We start from the raw sequence: 19,732 nt of genomic DNA, 5'->3' as shown, positions 1-19,732 counted from the left end.
TCCTAGTTGCTATGAACCAAGACATTCAGGACAGTTTTCTTCCATTGCTCTCCCCTCTCTGCAACCATGTCTAGGGACTCTCTCTGGTTTCTCTTTTGTTTTTAATTTTTTTCTGGTATAATTAATTGTTAGATGCTTTGTTTTATTGTTGTGAGTTCAAAAACTGATTGTAAGCCAGCTTGAGTGATTTGTGAGAAGGGAAGGCTTTTTAAATTTTATTTTCGAAACTAATGACTAAATAGTTGGTGATGGTGCGAACGTGCTTTGTTACTGCGTACATTCCAGGGGCTCCTCAGCCCTGTTCAGACATTATGCTGTACCTGTGTTCAGATGTCTGTACACACATGCATACTGTTGTGTGAATGCCTGTACCTGCATTCATTTTAAAAGTGAACCTAGCTACAGGTCCCCTCAAATGTATGGTGCAGGTAGGAAGTGCTACTGTACCATAATGTGTGAATGACTGCACCTGCATACAGATCTATACCTGCGTACACTGTACACAGGGATTGCACATGTGTTGAATATCATAGCCCTATTCACACATTATGTCCAACACTTATCCAGTCTGTGCACACATTGTACATATCTGTACACTCCTGTGTACAGAGTACAGAGATGCAGAACTGAACACAAGTATAGCTATTCACACGTTATGCTGAATGCAGGTGCAGCGGTACACTTCCTATTTGTATCCGGGTCTGTATCCAGGTTCACTTTTAAAATGCAGACAGGTATTCATATAAGAACATATATGAGTATACAGAGACATCTGTGCACCCCTACGACAGAATGCCTAAATAGGGGTTGGCATTATAAATGGTGGCACCCCGGCCCCACCTTGCACTTTAAGAAAAGCCTAACTGGATCATCACACCAAATCATTGCTTTCCCACAGTGGTCAACCAAATTTGAGAAGCAGAAGCACAGCAAGGTATGAAACTACTACTACTACTACTACTATGAATATTTACAGACTTCTCTTCAACCAAAGTTCTCAAAGCGGTTTACATAGAATAAATAATGAATACATAAATAAGATGGTCCCCTGTCCCCAAAGGGCTCACAGTCTAAAAAAGAAACATAAGCTAGATACCAGCAACAGCCACCGAAGGGATGCTGTGTTGGGGCTGGATAGGGCCAGTTGCTCTCCCCTTGCTAAATGTAAGAGAATCACCGCTTTAAAAGGTGTCTCTCTTTGCTCAGTGAGCAGCGAAGCTTCCGTGCTGTTGCCCCTCCCCCAACAACGAGTGTTCAGAGAGACTGCCTCGGAACATGGAGGTTCTGCACAGCCATCCCGGCGAATTCTTTGACTCCAAAAGAAGATCCTATCCATCGCGCGCTCAGCGAGTGCTCTCCGGCTCTGTCAGAGTGGGAAAGGGAGAGCACCGGGCGCCGTCATGTGAGTGCAACAGCAGCGTTTTCGCTCTGCCAGCTTAGAAGCAGCCAGCAAGCGCGGATCTCCTCGCCCACAGCAAGGAAGGAGGGAGCGGGTGGGGGGAATCTGGGCCGAGGAGGCGGCTCTGATCTCATTCCACAAGCTAGTCAGCGGCGCGCTGTCTTCCTCGCCGTCAGCTGATCCACGAGGGGAGGCTTCCTTCCGTCTCATTCACGCTCTCCCGCACTTCCCAAGTGGATTAAGAACTCTGGCGGGCGGGTTTCGGGGCCAGGCGGATCTATTCCCAAGGCGGGTCGGCTGGGGGGGGGGGTGCGGTTTCCGAAGCGAACCAAAGAGCCCGCAAGCCGCAGCCCCAAGCTGGATTGCCTGGCAACTTTCCCTCCTAGTCGCCTCCTCGCCGATCCAGGATGGCTTCCAGTTTTAATGACATCGTGAAGCAAGGCTATGTCAAGATTCGGAGCAGGCGCTTAGGCGTAAGTATCGCTGCCATCTCCCCATTTATCGGCTGGCTTGTTTGAAATGGGGGGACCTCCGCGGCGGGCGGGTTGTGGCGGCCGGACAGCGTCCACACATTCTTCCGCCACGTGGGTTGGGCGTGCTCGCTTTGCTCGGTAGTTGGGGAAATGGAAAACAAGGTGGTGTGGCTAACTGGCCCTACGTGGGAAAGAGCCGGTCCGTTCCAGATCGCCACTGCCATGTGCATTATAAATATAGAAATAGCTCGCCGTGCGTGCGGGGAAGGTTTCGGGATGCAACAGCGGTGCATGCGTGTGTCTCTGTGTGGGAAGCGTATGAGATCCGCGGTGCTTCTAAGGGCACACACCTTTGCAGGGCAACCGATAACGTCGCCAGCTTTTGGATTTCGCAGAACTCTTGCCCAAACAGGAATTGGCGCAGGTGTGGGGATGAGGGGAGAAGGGTTCGCTTCGAAATACTTCAGAAAGGAAGCATGCTTGGATTGGGAATATTGGAATTGTCTGAGGAGGATTCCAAATCGCTGGGTGTCGGTCACTAACTTTCTGCTTTGGTGAATTCCAGAAGAGGAGCCCTGTTAGACTATAGAGCTATTCACTCCTTATGTTTAAAACACTCAGTCAGTGTAGACAGATGCGCTTATTCACTTATAATGTTGAATGTAATGTTGCAATGCCAGTCATTGTAAGCAATATTGAGCTAGATGGACCAGTATAAGGTCCATACAGTTTTCCCATGTAACTACTAATGCAGGTGCAGCAGTACACTTCCTTTTTGTGCCCTGCATTTGAGGGACCTGTACCTAGATTCACTTTTTAAATGAATGCAGGTACAAGTTATTTACACAAAAACAAGTGCAAGTGTACAGACATCTGAATGTAGTTACAGTGTGTCTGAACAGAGTGTGTATATGGCAGCAACATGACTTGGGCACAGTTCAGTTCTATGTGCAGATCTTATTTTTTTCTTTGGGGGCTTGTGCAAGAGAACTTCTTTGTGGATTGGGTCCTGAGAGTGATGTGGTGCTTTAGAGATATTCAGCCCAAGCCTATACATGTTTACTCAGATGTAAGTCCCACTGAGTTCCATTTTTGCTCCTGATTATGTATGGGATTGCAGACGAAATCAATATGCTTCCTCTGGAGACAAGAAGTGTAGAATTGCTTTGTTATGGTTGTTTTCACATGTGAAGCTAAGTCAACTTTGATGTATATCAGCCTACAGTGAAAACGTAAAACCTACCTTGACTATAATAGGCATTCAGTTTCCCTTCATCTTCTAACCCATGTTAACATACACGAGATCATAATGACAATTATGATATTCTGGCATGATGCTAAAGGTTCTGTGAAAGGATCATGGAGGCATGTGTCCGTTAGACATGTGCACCCATGATTCTTCCACAGCTGCTTTAGCATCTATGCCTGAATATCATAATCTGGTCAGAAGGTTTCTGGGTCAGGAGGATCTGTTCCAAAAGTGGGTCGGTTGAGGGGTGGTTAATAGAGTAATGATGATGTTCGCTATTTCTCTTAAATGGTTAATGACCCACAGTTGTTAAAGGCGCACGCACACAAACACATTGGGAACATTTTCTGCAATCTATATGGAGATACCACATCACCAAAACACATCTAACTGAAAAGAACTACTTTTCAAAGGTGTGTTACCAGAAATGACCCCCTCACATGTGACTTTTTATATGGTGAAGAATAGCACACGCATGGGAAAGGGGAAACTCAATGGCTTTGATGTACTAAGTGAACATACAAATCTACTCTTGATATGGGAGCTCAGCTGGGAGCAACCCATGCTAGTCCAGTGAGTCTGGTGTTGTACAGAGCTCTCGGTTGTGTGTGTGTGTTTGTTTGTGTGTGTGTATGTATAAAGTCTGGGCAGTTAGGAAAGGGTATGAGAAAAAGGAATACCTTGAGAGAGCATGTGAACATTTTGCAAGATCTCCCTGGTCCCTTATTCATTGCAACACAAATACAAACATAGGGACCTGCCTTATAGCAATAGCACTTACATTTATATACCGCTCTATAGCTGGAAGCTCTCTAAGCGGTTTACAGTGATTTAGCATATTGCCCCCCAACATTCTGGGTACTCATTTTACCGACCTTGGAAGGATGGAAAGCTGAGTCAACCTTGAGCCCCTGGTCAGGATCGAACTTGTAACCTTCTGGTTACAGGGCGGCAGTTTTACCACTGCGCCACCAGGGGCTCCTATATTATAACTAACTTATACTGGGTTAGACCTTTGGTCCAGGGGTTGAACCTGAGACCTTCTGTGATGGTCCCAATTGTAACTAAATAGACTTCCATCTTATGTTTAAGCATGTATTTAATTCTTCTACATTTATTTTACATTGCCACTACATTTTGTTTTCTCGGTTCATAACATTTATAGTAGTATATACTACTATATATAGTATAGTAGTAGAGAGAGGAGAGCTGGTCTTATGGCAGCAAACATGACTTGTCTCCTTAGCTAAGCAGGGTCCACCCTGGTTGCATATGAATGGGAGACTAGATGTTGGAGCACTGTAAGATATTCCCCTTAGGGGATGGAGCCAGTCTGGGAAGAGCATCTAGGTTCCAAGTTCCCTCTCTGGCATCTCCAAGATAGGGTTGAGAGAGATTGCTGCCTGCAACCTTGGAGAAGCCGCTGCCAGTCTGTGAAGACAATACTGGGCTAGATAGACCAATGGTCTGACTCAGTGTATGGCAGCTTCCTTTGTTCCTATATAAAATATTTTATTGATCTAGGTAACTATATGCACACAGACAGCCAAGCAGTTCTGCTTCAATAAATGGGATATTGGACTTGGTTCCTGGGAGTTTTGAGTCCAAATTATGACCCTTTAGGTGATGAACTCACATTAGCCTTAGGCAACTACTATCTCGCCTCTTGGTTTTTCCATCGGTAGACCTTTCACTTTCAATCTTGCCATTCTTCCATCATGGTTCTTCCATCATCAAAATGGGGCCACCATGCTATTTCGGAAAAGGTAGTATATCTTGGGAGAGGACTCATAAGTGCTAGTGGTGTGTGTCTCATAGCTTGTAACATGTGAAATTGGGAGTGGTGGCTCTCACCTGCAAGAAGACCTCCAGAACTGAGCAGAGGTCAGATCCACAGAAACAGCAATCCCAACAGAAGTGGAGAAAGATAGTATGCTATGAGGAGGAAAGAGATAAGGTTTGCTAAGGGTATTCTGCTCATTAAGTCTTATAGAGATGATACATCACGATGGTCATAATGAAATCAGCTAAAATGACCCCATTACCATTAACCCCAAATCAGTATTCACATAAAATTGTCACCTCTGTGAGTGGGTAAATTGTCCTTAATGGCTGTGTTTATCAGTGCTACTAACGGTGTTAGCTGTTCCTTGCAACATTCTTTGGGTCATAGTTCAGATTTGGACTGTCATCTTGTAAGAAATGTGTTCAAGGCAAACTCAGCTGTGCGGTCAGTGCTGCTGCTATCGTAGCAAAAGGGACAGAAGAGAAGTTATATTTCTTCTGCTGTTTATGGATGTTTTAAACCAGTTCTAAGAAGAACCGAGACTTCTTGTCTAGACAAGGGTTCAAGACTTATACAAGTGGAAGTACAGACCTGTTTTAAGCACAATACTTTCTAACTAATTGCTATAGAATCTAAATTGCTTGCTATATTATTTTGGATTGCTCTAGAATAAATAGAGCTAATAGAGCTAATAGAATAACTGGTAGCTAATTAGCTTCTCTGTGGTAGCCAGTGTCTGTGGATCCTTTTGATATTTATCTACAGATATTCCCCCCCCCTACAATTCTTTGTGTCTATTTTACTTTGATTAATGTAGTTTTTACTTGTGTTATGTTTATATACTTATGTTTATAGACAAATGTGGATATCTTACAGAAAGAGAAGTATATAAATTCAGCATTATTCTGATTTTTTGTAGTGCTACAGTATGACAATCATTCTTCTAGAATATCTGAGGGCTAGAAGGCACTATTTTGGGAAAAGAAGTTGTTGTTTTGGAGTTTTAATTAGTAGGCATGCTTCAATTAAAGTAGTAAAGGCAGCATTTCACCCCCTGCCTTTGTATTTAATTCCATGCTAAAATTTAAAGGCTTTTAACGCAGTGTGAAGAGAACAGCGATAAAGAAAAGTCTGGGAAGTGGTTGAAAAAAATTATATAACAACTTGAAATATAATCCAGCCTGTAGGACTGGCAGTATATAGCTGATATATGTGCTATGCAAGTGATGTATTAATGTATTGGGAGGGAACGGTATGAACAGCCCTAGCTAACTTGTGAAAATATTATTTTTGACAACATGGGCTTTAACCCACAAAAGCTTATGCCACAATAAATTTATTCATCTTTAAAGTGCCACCAGACTCTGTTGTTTTCATTGCAACTAACACAGCTCCTTCTCTGGAAATTATGGGTACTGACACCATGTGGAATGGGCTCGTATCCCAGGGAAACCCTCTAACTCTTTTTGGAGGGGAATAATCTACATTTTTCATTAGCAAGTGGAGTGATTAGTTATTAGCTAATATACTGTATTGGTCAGACTCCATAAAACATGGAATACTTGAAAAGGAATCTGAAAAGGAATTGCTTTCTTTATTATGTCATTTCTCAATTTGGCCATAAATGTTGTTGCTAATGTAATTGAAGTGGAGGATTTTTACAGGCAGAAGGGGGATGTGATGTAAAATTGGTTATGGAACATTGTATATAGTGGGAGGCATATTAAGCAATGCAAGAGTAATGTACAGAGAATACCTTGAAGCTGAATCCTAACCAGACACAGAAGTAGAATCTCTGTCATTGTAATGGGATGCATTTCCAAGTACACTTGTTTGCAGTATTGGGAAGAGCAATTTGATGATCCCAGTTACCGGTGGCCACGTATACCAGTTTAACTTCAGTGTAGCTTAGTTGGGGTCCTATGCACTCCCAGACGGTGAAGAAAATAAGGGCAATTAAAAAAAAATACCCAGAAAGGTGTGGACCAACTAGTTGCTCTCTTAGTGCCCAAGGAAACACTCCTGGCATGTATCAATCCCCAGGCAGGCCAGGCATGAAAGGAGCCAATCCACTCATGGCAATGGGGAAATGCCCCATGATATCACCATCACACACACACACACACACACACACACACACACAAAATGCACAACTCGCGTGCACAGGAATTTTTATTTTGAAACTTGATTCGACAGATGTTGAGGTCATTCTTATAGTCAACAACAGTGTTCTACCCAGGTTTGGGAACTGTGTGCCCTCCTAATTTTAAGTGGTGTGGAAGAAAGGTAGGAGGAAAACCTGGGGAGTGATGGGCCCAAGGTTGCCCTGGGGAGCTTTTCCTCCTACCTTGCTTCTACACAACCACTTCTGCCCAGGTTTTCCTTTTAACTTGCTTCCACACAACTGAAAATGGGGAGCACACACAGCTCCCAAACCCGGGTAGAACACAGTTTTTGATTGTGTGTGAGTGACCTTGTTGTCTTGCATAACATACACACCTGCCTAGCTTTTAAGATCAGCCACAGAGGCTCTGTGCTCTGAGCTGCTGATAACAGAAATACAGTTGGTGGTAATCAGTGACAGGGCCTTTCCAGTGGTAGCACCTCATTTATAGAATCTCATCCTCAGGGAGATTAGGCTGGTCTGCTCCTTCTCCATGTTCAAATTGAAGTGGAAAACCACTTTCCATCTCAAAAGGTGTTTGATGTTTCACCACACTTATTTTACACTTGTTTTATCTTCCCCACTGCTGTGCCATTTTAGTGTGGTGTATTTTAACTTGTTTTTATGGTAATTTCTTTTATAAGCTACTTAGTGATTTTAAAAATGAAAAGTGGGGTATAAATATAGTAAATAAGTCAGTCATTCAGTAAGTTATTCTGGCTATGTATTTCATAGAGAGTAAGTATTTATTTGATGGTGAAACACCTCCCCCCGCCCCGACTGGGGGTGGGGGAGGGCAGGGATGAACCTACCTTCCCCCAGACAAGCATCGGTCCATTCTTTGGCACTCCACCATGCACCCACATGCTCTGCGCCGCACCTGGCAGTTTGGATCTCTGGAGGCTGGGACAATGCATCCTGGCCTCTGGATATCCCACAGTGCACCACCCAGTGAGCATGGTGCATTGGGGGATACCTCCGTGAGTCAGAACGCCAAAGAATGGAATGGCACTCATCTGGGGGAATGAAGGTTCGTCCTTCCCTTCCCTGCCACTTGCCCTCCCATCCAGCCTCCTGATCGTGTGCATGGCCCTTGGGCTAATCGCATGAGCATGCCCTTAACACCAGCGCTAGGGTCATGTGTATGTTCAGGCTGCCTGCAGAGAGTCGGGCGCCTAGACTCTGCACACAGAGTTGGGTGCCTAGAGCACCCGACTCATGGGGGTATCCCCCAACGCACCATGCTCATTGTGTGGTGCATTGGGGGATATCCAGAGGCCGGGATGCATTATCCCAGCCTCCAGAGATCCAGAGTGTCAGTCCATTCTTTGGCATTCTGCCGTGTGCCCACATGATCCGTGCTGCTCCTGGCAGTGCAGATTTCCAGAGGCCAGGACAATGCATTGGGGGATATCTCCATGAGTTAGGCACTCTAGGTGCACACACGACCCCTGTGCCAGGATTAAGGTTGTGCTCATGCACTTCACCCCAGCTAAAGGCTGGGGTCAAAAGTAAGGTTAGGTGGGCCGGCAGTGCTAGGATCCGTGCAGATCCTGGCGCTGCACATGAGCAGCCTAACCCAGGCTGGGCTGCCCTAGCCTGGGTTAGGCTGCTCGTGAGATTGCAAAAATATCTTCACAGCCAGAAGGGTGAGAAACGTGATTAAAACTAAGCAAACGTGATTTTTAGACAGTTGATCTTTGTGCCTATTATCATAGTCTGCAATTTTGTTGTTTTTCGGAGGGATCACTTCCGTCTTATTTGCAGCTCTCCATTCCTTCATCTGATTGTCAAGTGGCATAAATGAATGAAGGCTACTCGACCTTATCTGCACAATTATTGCTGTGAGGTAAATTAGGATGAGAGTGATGGGCCCAAGGTTGCCCTGGGAGATTCAGGGCTAAATGGGGATCTGAACTCGCTTCTCCCCAGTCAATACTAATATGCTAACCACTACAACCACACTAGCATACACACACAGCTCTGTCTGGAGTCACGGAACCCCATGCTATCCTACTGTAGTGATAAGAAAAAGAGTTATCACTAGTGTTACTATTGTTATCAACCAGAAGATCCCCCCCTTTTTTATTTATACCCGAAAAAAGAGTTTCCTCAAGTTCAAGAGGTTCTGATGGAAACTGACAATCCCATGTTCACCAGTTTGTGAGAGGGAACCCCATATAAATTGAATTAGCTCTTCTCATGGGAAGGAAAAGTCCTTTGTTGATGGCTGTTGAGCATACACACTAATATGGAGATTTTGCCTGCTGGCCCCTACTCTGACCATCCATATACCTGAATGTGCATAGGCTCCCCACTTATTTATTATTATTATTTCTTGTTTACACAGTCAGACAGGTGTTATTGACTGGTTTGTTTTATCCAGACACCGAGTCCTTCCCAAGAACCTGGGATGGTTGAATTTTATTATCAGTGTTGTTGCTGTTATTATTATAGATATTGTCGTAGAATATAGGCTGTTCCCCGTAGTGTTGCTTTTTGTAATTGGCTAATGATGATTTCTGTGGCTGCTTTATTATTGTTATCGTTTACACAGTCAGACAGGTGTTATTGACTGGTTAGTTTTATCCAGACATCGAGTCCTTCCCAAGGACCTGGGATGGCTGAATTTTATTGTCAATGTTGTTGCTGTTGTTATAGATATCGTCGCAGAATATAGCCTGTTTCCAGTAAAGCTGCTTTTTGTAATTGGCTGATGGTGATTTCTGTGGCCCCTATGGTGCCAAGGTGCTCTTCAGGTTGTTTTGGAATTGCACCTAGGGTGCCAATTACCACTAGGATTATTTTGGTCTTTTTTTATTAATTACATTTTATATCCTGTTCTTCCTCCAAGGAGCCCAGAGCAGTGTACTACATACTTAGGTTTCTCCTCACAACAACCCTATAAAGTAGGTTAGACTGAGAGAAAAGTGACTGGCCTAGAGTCACCCAGCAAGCATCATGGCTGAATGGGGATTTGAACTCAGGTCTACCTGGTCCTAGTCCAGCACTCTAATCACTACACCATGCTGGCTCTCACTTGTGTTCAGTGCCTCCATTTTGGCAGGATGTGGATCATGCATAGCTGGAGCAGGCATGCCATGAGACAAGGTGAAGTGGTTGCTTCAAGCAGTTGATTTTTGGGGAGCCATGGGATGGCAAGATGCCCCCTGCCCTCTTCTCACCTGGCTTCTTCTGCTTCTCACCAACCACAGCCACCACTCAGCAAAGAGCTGCTTCAAGGTGGTCTTCTGCTATCTCCTCCTCTTTCTCTTCCTCCTCTTTGCCCAGCATAAACCTCCCTACCTCCTTTGCTAGGCTAGTAATGAAAAGAAGGATACAAAAGAAGAAGAAATGATGAAAGGCCAGTGGAGTACAGGTGGTGCTCTATAGAGCGTCTGGTGCTCTGCTGTCCTTTCCATAGAGTACAGTGGGCGCTGGGAGGAGCACCTCACGTACTCTTCTGCTCTTATGTCATTTCCTGCTCTGCTTCCTTTTTTTGTAATAGCCTTTCAGCAGCATGCAAAGGAGGTGGGAGGGTGCATGTCAAGCCAGGTAGTAGTGGCAGTTGTCTCTGCCACCAGAAGGAGAAGGAGGCAGAGGTGGTGTTTCTAGGCCCAGGGAAGTGGTGGTGTATCTTGCAGTGAAGAAGAAGAAGAAGAAGAAGAAGAAGAAGAAGAAGAAGAAGAAGAAGAAGAAGAAGAAGAAGAAGGCGGCATAGGAGGGTGGGGAGGCCCAACCACATAAGGGGATTGCCAGGAGGACATCAGGATGTCTGTGGAGGATGTCACAAAGGGCACAGTCCCAGCGCCCCCCTCTTTCTGATTGTGTGGGCAGGAATGGTATCGTCCGGACCAGCCCGTGGTGCTTGCATGTACCATTTTTACAGATTTGCCAGTGCTCTTCATGGATCGCCTATTGAGTGCCAGAATTTGCTATAGCAAAGTGGACTCTCAGTGTTAAAGTCATATTTATAAAGGGCCATGTGATAAGGTCAGGGACCCGCCAAAAGCACACCCACCCTGGCTTCACAGGTGGACATCAGGGTTTAGGAGCAGTGTGGAGATCCAGATGAATGGCTCCTTACACGATTATATTATTGTTGTATATAGATCTTTAGATTTTTAAATGGAGATTATTTTTATATTTATATTAATCGCTGTACTTTCTGTATTTTAATTGTGTATTGTTTTAAGTATGTTGTGAACTGCTTTAAGATGATTTTAATGAAAAGCAGTATATAAATTGAACAATAAATAAATAAATAAATAAATAAGGGATGTCGGAATGTCCTCCTGTGGCACTGGGGCCTTGGCGTGCCCCCAGCTTTATCAGGTGTGCTGAGCTGCACTCATCTGAAGCAGCCTTTACTATTGTATTACAGTAAATATTTCAGAATCAAATCCATGTGAAGTGGGAGAAGTGTTGCCGCTAGGAAGGAAGATAATTGATTTCAGCTGGAACAAATAGCTCCGAGGTCAGACGATGAAGCCTCTCTCTGGATCTTTTACTTTAGATAATAATATGTCAAATGAACTTGGGAAGGAGAGCGGGCTACATGTGAAAGCTGTGAGATACTCCCTTTAGGGGATGGGGCCATAGCTCATTGGAAGAGCATTATCTGCATGCTTGCATACAGAAGGTGCCAGGTTCATTTCCTGGCACCTTCAGGAAGCGCTGGGAAAGACTCCTGCCTGGAATCTTGGAGAAGCCAGTTGCAGGGGAGTAATGGCAGGAGAGAGGGCACACCCTCAACTCCTGTCTGTGGCTTCCAGCGGCATCTGGTGGGCCACTGTGCGAAACAGGATGCTGGACTAGATGGGCCTTGGGCCTGATCCAGCAGGGCTGTTCTTATGTTCTTCTTATGTTCTTAAGCCCCTGCCAGTCAGTGTCTAGGCCTGCTCAACTTTGGCCCCCCAGCTGTTTTTAGACAACAACTCCCACAATCCCCAGGCACAGTGGCCAATAGCCATGGATTATGGGAGTTGTAGGCCAACATCTGCAGGAGGTGAGTGAGTTGAGCAGCCCTGGAGACAGTACTGAGCTAGATGGACCAATTGTCTGACTCGGTTCAAGACAGCTTCCTATGTTCCTAACTTGATGTTATTATCCACTTATGAAGTCCTTTCAATAGCAGTGTAGCCTCAGTGTGCAAAGTGCTTTCATACAGAAGGTGGGGGCAGGACAAAGGCATTGCATTGTCTAAACTCGCTTATCAATTTCTCAAGAAAGTCATCCAAACAAAGACTCAGGGAAAAATAGAGACATCTTTGTGTAATGCTCTCAGATCAAGAATCATGGCCCAAGCCCAGCACAGTTGCACATTGCTGAAGGATTACTCCACTTACTACATATTAAGGCTCTCCACACGAGCAGTGTGGAGAGCTGGAAGGGGTTTGCCGGGGAGAGAGGGCTTGATCCGCTCTCCCCGCACATGATCATTCAGCCCCCCCCCCGGATGGCCGAATCGGGCACCCACATGATTACCGGCTCCGTCATGAGTGCGAGGGGGATTCTGGGGAGCCCCCCCAACACCGGGAGGCTTGATCGGTTTCTTAAAGCCTGGATGGCTTTAAGAGGGGTTTGGATAACTTCATAGAGGAGAGGTCTATCAACAGCTACTAGTCGGAGGGCTATAGGCCACCTCCAGCCTCAAAGGCTTGTTGTAGCCTCCTGGTTGGGAGGCACTTTGTGAGTCGCCACGGCGTGGAGCCGCGCCATGGCAACTAATGATCAGGGAAACGAGTGTAGCAGTGCACCAGCTCCACTAACCTTGTTTAAGTGGGGTGGAATTAGGAGGGCTAGCAGCCAGGAGCCACACCGGTTCCTGGTGGAATGGGTTGGGCTCCCTTAGCTCAGTTTTGTATGGTCGTGAGAATACATTGAGTTCATTTATCTTCAGTCGCCTGTCTCCCAGTGATTGAAAAAGACAAGAAGGCTGTTCTCACGACCAGTGTAACCCTGCTGGGGCAGCCCAGGCAGGGTTAGGCTGGTCATGAGAAGCAGCGGGATGCTTGCGGATTCCTCTGCTCCCCAGATCCCTCCATCCTGCTCTGTGCAAGTCCGAGCAGGGCTGCCCATGTGGGTGCGCGGGAGGCATGCCAAAGATGGCCTGCTTGGTCATCTGGGGGGAAGATAAGTTGAAAATAGCCTCCACTCCACCCCACGCCTTCCCTGCCTGCTTGGGGATATCGTGAGAATTGCCCCAAAGTGTCTGTTCTTTTAATGAAAGATATTCTAGAAAAAAACACAATTGTTCAAAAGTAATAAACTTTTGCAGTGTGTGTGAAATGACAGGCTGGGGTCTCAGTGTACATGTATACCTACTGGCTGACATATTGCACAATGTCACACACGCAGTAGAACGTCATGTTTGTGCAGTTGTGCAAGAGACTGTTGTGCAAGTGTAAAAACTGCACACAGTCGTGCAACTCTGCAATTTTTGCACTTCTGCAACAGCCCTCTTCTGCAACTGCACAAATGGGCCAGCACATGCATAATGTTGTGCAGTGTGTCAGCCACTGACACTTGATATATGAACATATGATGTTGTCTTAGGTTGAGTCAGGTTGTTGGTCCAACTGGCAGAGGACTGTCTATGCTGACTGGCAGCTGTTCATCAGGTCTTGGACAGAGAAAGGTCTTTCCCACCCCTACCTAGAGATGCAAGAGATTTAACCTGGTTGTTTCTGCATGTACTCTACCACTGAACTGTAGTTCCTCCAACATGAGTTAGCACACAGGAATGCATCCATTTCTGGAGATCCTGGAGAGGGAGCAACTATGGCAACTCACACTAACATTTTAGGATGCCATTCTCCAACAGCAAAAAGAGGAACATAAGAGCAGCCCTGGAAAAGGTGCAGAAGAGGGCAACCAAGATGATCAGGGGCCTAGAGCACCTTTCTTATGAGGCAAGGCTACAACACTTGGGGCTATTTAGTTTAGAAAAATGCGACTGCGGGGAGACATGATAGAGGTCTATAAAATCATGTATGGAGTGGAGAAAGTGGATAGAAATTCTTCTCCCTCTCCCATAACACTAGAACCAGGGGTCATCCCATAACATTGATTGACAGGAAATCTAGGACCAACAAATTGAAGTACTTTTTCACACAACGCATAATCAACTTGTGGAATTCTCTGCCACGAGATGTGGTGACAGCCAACAACCTGGATGGCTTTAAGAGGGGTTTGGATAACTTCATGGAGGAGAGGTCTATCAATGGCTGCTAGTCGGAGGGCCACCTCCAGCCTCAAAGGCAGGATGCCTCTGAGTACCAGTTGCAGGGGAGTAACAGCAGGAGAGAAGGCATGCCCTCAACTCCTGCTGTAGGCTTCCAGTGGCATCTGGTGGGCCACTGTGTGAAACAGGATGCTGGACTAGCACCAGAAAATTGGGATTGTTCTTGGTATATGGCACAATGAAACTGTGTTAGTCTGAATCAGACTGTCTAGCCCAGTCCTGTCGGCTTTGACTGACAGCACCTTTCCAGAGTTCTAGGCAAAGGTCTTCCTCTTCACCCTCTACCTGATCTGGCAAAGTTAGGGATTGAAGTTGGCACTTTCTGTATGCAATGTCTGGGCTCTATCGCTGAGCTATTTAGGTAGCACTGTGTAGATAAAGGGAAGCCCTTGTAGTTACTCCACTAAAGAGTTGGAAAGTGATGTTTTCCCAAAAGAAGTTTGCACATGGCTTGGCTTGCTTGCACAAGTCATCTGGCAGAGACTCCTGAACTTACGCTCTGGGTACAAGGCCCCTCAAATGCATGCTACAGATAAGAAGTTTACTACTTTATATGTTTATGTATATGAATAACTGTACGTGCATACAGCTCTGTACACTGTACACAAAATCCATACTCATACATTATGTTCAATGCATGAACATTCTGTGTTTGCGTAAGTGTATGCATGTACAGATTTGCATGCATGTACAGTGATTCATGCATTACATTAAATGCATGCATAGTGGTACACTTCCTGTCTATAGCTTGCATTTGATGGGGCTGTTACCCAGGTCCACTTTTAAAATGAATGCTTGTACAGTGATTCATACAAAAGCATGTACATGTGTACAGACAGCTTTATGCACATATGACATAATATCTGAACAGAGCTAGACTGTATGTGTGTTAAACATAAGGGGGGAATAGGGCTTGAGTTGATCAATACACTCTGATCTGAACATGGATCTCACAAATACAAGAGATCTTTTCTTAGTTCTACAGTTCTTATACCTAATAAATTGCCAGGAAAGAATAGGACACAAACTCAGATAATTATAACTCCTTGCTAAAAGCCAGGTACTCACATGCAACAGGAAAAGGAATTACAGAGGTGATAGCTGATGGCTAATTTAAAAATCTGATTTGGGTTATTTGCTGCTAGTGAAGAGCAATTCAATATAGCTTTTTAAAAACCTACATACCAACTATAATAAAAAAAACCTGATATACTTTAAAAAAAGAATAGTTGCCATAGCAGCATTTGCATGACAACCTCCTCTATTTAAAGAAGATATGTTCTGGTGTAAATTTACTCTAGTACATCTCTAAGCCATTCCTATTAAAAATTCACCCAAGACAAAAATCATTATGATCTCCTTCTGTTTTGTATTCCTAACCTCAGAGTGCCTCTCTGCACAGAGTTGTTTTCCTACAGGGGACAACCTTATAAGGATAGCCCCCCCTGCCCCCCGCACTTAAAGAAGGCCTATGGATCTCAAATACCCTTGAGCTTGTACAGAGTGCCTTGCCTTGGGAAAGGGAATGCCCCTTCATATGTATGGAGATTGGGAATATTATGGGATGGGATGGCCTTGTATCTTCCATTACTGACTGTCGGCTACGAATTCTAGATTGACCTGCAATGTTGCATGTGACATGAGAAATCTACTCATGAATCTCTCAGCATTTTTATATATTAAAAAAAAAATTCTTAAAAGCAGCCATAGGGGACTGGGTAAGGCTCTGAACTGCATCAGGGTAGCAGTGCTCAGGAAGAAGGTGTTTAACCCTTATAACTATATGGGGAGAGGGGAAATTTCAATGAGGAAAATGGCATGGGGGAAGGAATGTAAACACACGCCAGTGCAATCTCCCTCTCATCATATGGCTCTTCCTTCCTTCCTTCCTTCCTTCCTTCCTTCCTTCCTTCCTTCCTTTCTTTCTTTCTTTCTTTCTTTCTTTTCTTTTAGTCATAGGAACATAGAAAGCTGCCTTTTACTGAGTCTAGTTCAGTATTGTCTACACTGACTAGCAGCAGCTCTATTCTATGGCATCCAATGTCATCCTTGGGACCTAATCCTAGTCAAGCTGCTGCTAGGAGAATAGAAAACTGCCTTATACTGAGTCAAAGCATTAGTCCGTCTGGTTCAGCATAGTCTACACTGATTGGTCGCAGCTCTCCAAGATTTTCAGGCAAGGTTCTTTCTCAGCCCTACCAGGAAATGCTAGGAATCAAACCTGGAACCTTCTGATGCAAAGCTGATGTTCTAGCACTGAGCTATGGTCCCAAAGGTGGCATACATGCATCTCCCATCTAGGCACTGGCCACACCCAGACCTGCTTAGCTTCAGCAAGGTGGATGAATCATGTGCCCTTAGACTATGCTCTGGGACCCAGGAGATCTCCTACTAATACTTAACATTTATTTAGCACTTGCAATTGTTCATAGTAGGTATGTGCACGGAACATAGTAGGTATGTGCACGGACCCTTTATGGGCCTCTGAACCGGTTTGAAGAACCGGCAGTTCTGCCAGTTTGAAGGTGGCGGGGTGCCACTTGAAGAGCGGGGAAGGGTGCACTTATCCCTCCTGCCACTTCCCCCCCACTGGCGTCCTTTCTTAAGAAAGCTGATCGGGGCGGCAGCATACCTCCCTGCCGCCCGTTGCCTCCATTGGCCAGATATGGCTGGAAGTCCCTGACGTGCCTGTGCATGCCGGTGACATACGTGCATGAGCGACGTGTGCGTGTGCGTGCCGGCACACGCAGGCGTGTCGGGGACTTCCAGCCATGTCTGGCCAATGGGTGCAATGGGGCTGCAGGGAGGTACGCTGTCGCCCCGATCAGCTTTCTAAACAAAGAAGCTGGTGGGGGGAAAGTGGCAGGAGGGGTAAGTGCCCCCTCCCCCACTCTTAAAGCGGCACCCCCACCCGCTTCGAACCGCCCCGCTACAGTTTCATGCACATTCCTAGTTCAAAACACTAAGTGGTACATATATTACCATATTATAATCCATATAACAACCCTATAAAGTAAGTGAGTATATTATCCTCCAATTACAGATGGGGGACCAATAGGAGTGGCTTACCTATGGCCACCGAGTGAATTAAAAGCAGAGGTGAAATTCAAACCTAGGATTTCCTTATTTGTAGCTCCATTGCAACACATCAGGAAAGCTCCACCAGTAGGCCTGTGCATGGCGAGAAATGTCAGATCCATTCTGATACGCCCCAACAGAGAAGTTATTGGGACGGCCGACATGATTTCACCAAAGCTTCAGGAGTTGGATTGGAATGGAGCCGAAATTTCACCAATATTTTGGTGGCACCCATTAAAAGAACTACGATTCCCACAATCCACCCTACCAGCTGGGGGGTCCTAAAGACCTTAATGAGAAAAAGGCCCTTTTAAAACCGGATCTGCAGCAAGAGGCAAGCGGCCAGGAGGCTGGCTCTTGCCTACAGAAGAAGACATTGTGCTGCTGTCCTCTGGTCCAGATAAGGGAGGGGAACAGGGAGAGGGCAGGAGACGGGAGCGGGATGGAGAGGAGGCAGTGCAGGGAGGGGAGTTCCGACACCCATGATGGAACTCTGACAGAATTCCAAAACGGCAGGAGAGAATTTAGTAGGAGTTCCGTCTGTCGGAGCTCTTTCCTGACACTACAGGATTCGTTCCAGTAGTGGCCAATGTAGGGCAGATTGGGTCAGACATGCCTGTTGGACCTATCTGACTGCATAGCCCTCCTAGCTAGCACACCAGCTCTGTTCCAGGGGCATATCTAGAATTAAACAAGGGGGAGGGGGACAAATGTCCCTGGACTCCTGGGGGGGTCCTGCCAGCTGACTATGTGTTAGCTTGCTTTTTGATCTCTGAAGAAGAAGGTGGGAGGCCGGGGTCCATCTTCACTTTTTGTCCCAGGGTCTAACTTCCCATGCCTCTGCTCTACATTATTACAAGCATGCGGCTCATAAAATTCTGGTAGGTTTGCGGCCCTGCTGATACTACACGTGCTAATTACGTAGTATTTTATGTATGTATGTATTTAGAGTATTTAGACTCCTCCCCTCCAGTAAACTACTGCTTGGGGTGGCTCATGACATTAATAAAATAGATACAATGGATAATAAGACTAATAAAGTTAACCAAATTAAAGAAGTTAAAAGACCAGGCAAAAACCAAAATTAAAGTTACATTTTTTAAAAGTTTCAAATTAAAAGTTATTTTAAAAAGCCAAAAACTGGGAGCTATAAAAACGAAAGAACGTGTCATATATAAGCAGCAGATGAAACATTTAAAAGGCTCTTTAAAAAGATGTGTTTTTTTTGGTTTTGGTTTTTTAAACTGGAGCATGCCAGAGCTCTTTGGGGAGGGTGTTCCAAAGCCAAGGGGCCACCACTGAAAAGGCCCTGTGATACTGAAACAGCTAATGATACTGAAACAGCTTTGATTGCAACAGTATGTTGCAGATGCAACATGCTATGGAGCATATCACACAGGTGGTGAAAACTGAATGAAAACGACACCTTCTGCGACTTTGGTCTGCTTATCTGTAGATTAATTTCATAGGTTCCTGTCCACCTTCAGGGCATAGAGTGAACTACTGTACTAGTTGCTATTACCTCTGACATATGTTCTACTGTAGGCAAAACTATCAGCATGTCATCCTTCCATATCTAGTCTTTTGGCTTCCTTTCATATGGCCTTGAATAATCCTTGCAGATCTCCTAAGAATCTTGTATCGCTTGTCAAAATACATCCTCACATCCTCCAGGTGTTCCTGCATTCAGAAACGCCATCGTGTTTTGCCACCAACTGTAACATGAAGAATGGTCCCAAGTGGAGATACCTCTGTTATATATAGAGTGTTAGCTGCTAAGACTTGGACATTCCATCGTGACTTCCTTCCTGCATCTTTGATATCCTATTTAACGAGGCAGTTTAAGGTCAAGATCTGGCATTGCCACTGTCAGATCTTGGAAACAAGCCACCAAATGTGCTCACAAACTGTTTTAGAGCCACCCGCTGCTGATAAATCTTGACGTTACTACTGCAGCTACTTCCACTACTACTGCCAATGACAGTTTAGGTGGTATATGCTAGCTTCAGGTGGCAAAGAGTATTTGAAAGGGACAATAAAAAGCTTTATGGACAGCAGACGCTCATTTGATGGTGAGAATACCTTACAGAGCAGACCTCATGACCCATCAAGTTGACTGCCAGAAAATTCAACACTCTTGAATATTTCACAGCAGTACAGGTCCATATAGCTCCAAATATAGGTACAGCGACCTGTATGAACTCTGTTTAGAGGTTTATTTGGTGAATTAGTAGCATTTCAAGTTAGTATTTTACAATGCACCATATATAATGTTCAGGGATATTAGATTCTATGAATAGGAGCCTAAATTGCTTATCCATTCATATTCACTTGGTT

The 19,732-nt window shown here is 45.1% G+C and overlaps 1 protein-coding gene across 2 annotated transcripts in view; it reads left to right on the top strand.

Annotated features, from left to right (window-relative positions):
- The first annotated feature begins 1,384 nt into the window (after positions 1 to 1,384).
- DOK5 (docking protein 5) overlaps positions 1,385 to 19,732 on the top strand; it is a 97,722-nt gene continuing 79,374 nt past the window's right edge. The window contains exon 1 of one of the 2 annotated variants that reach the window (XM_053249214.1): positions 1,385 to 1,872. In XM_053249214.1, coding sequence (XP_053105189.1) covers positions 1,807 to 1,872 — 66 coding nt within the window. In that variant the 5' untranslated portion in view covers positions 1,385 to 1,806. The remainder of the gene's footprint in view (positions 1,873 to 19,732) is intronic. The other variant, XM_053249213.1, reaches the window with a different exon arrangement.

This window comes from Hemicordylus capensis, chromosome 4 (genome assembly GCF_027244095.1).
Source record: "Hemicordylus capensis ecotype Gifberg chromosome 4, rHemCap1.1.pri, whole genome shotgun sequence".
NCBI lineage: Eukaryota > Metazoa > Chordata > Lepidosauria > Squamata > Cordylidae > Hemicordylus > Hemicordylus capensis.
This window is presented reverse-complemented; position numbering and strand designations above follow the sequence as displayed.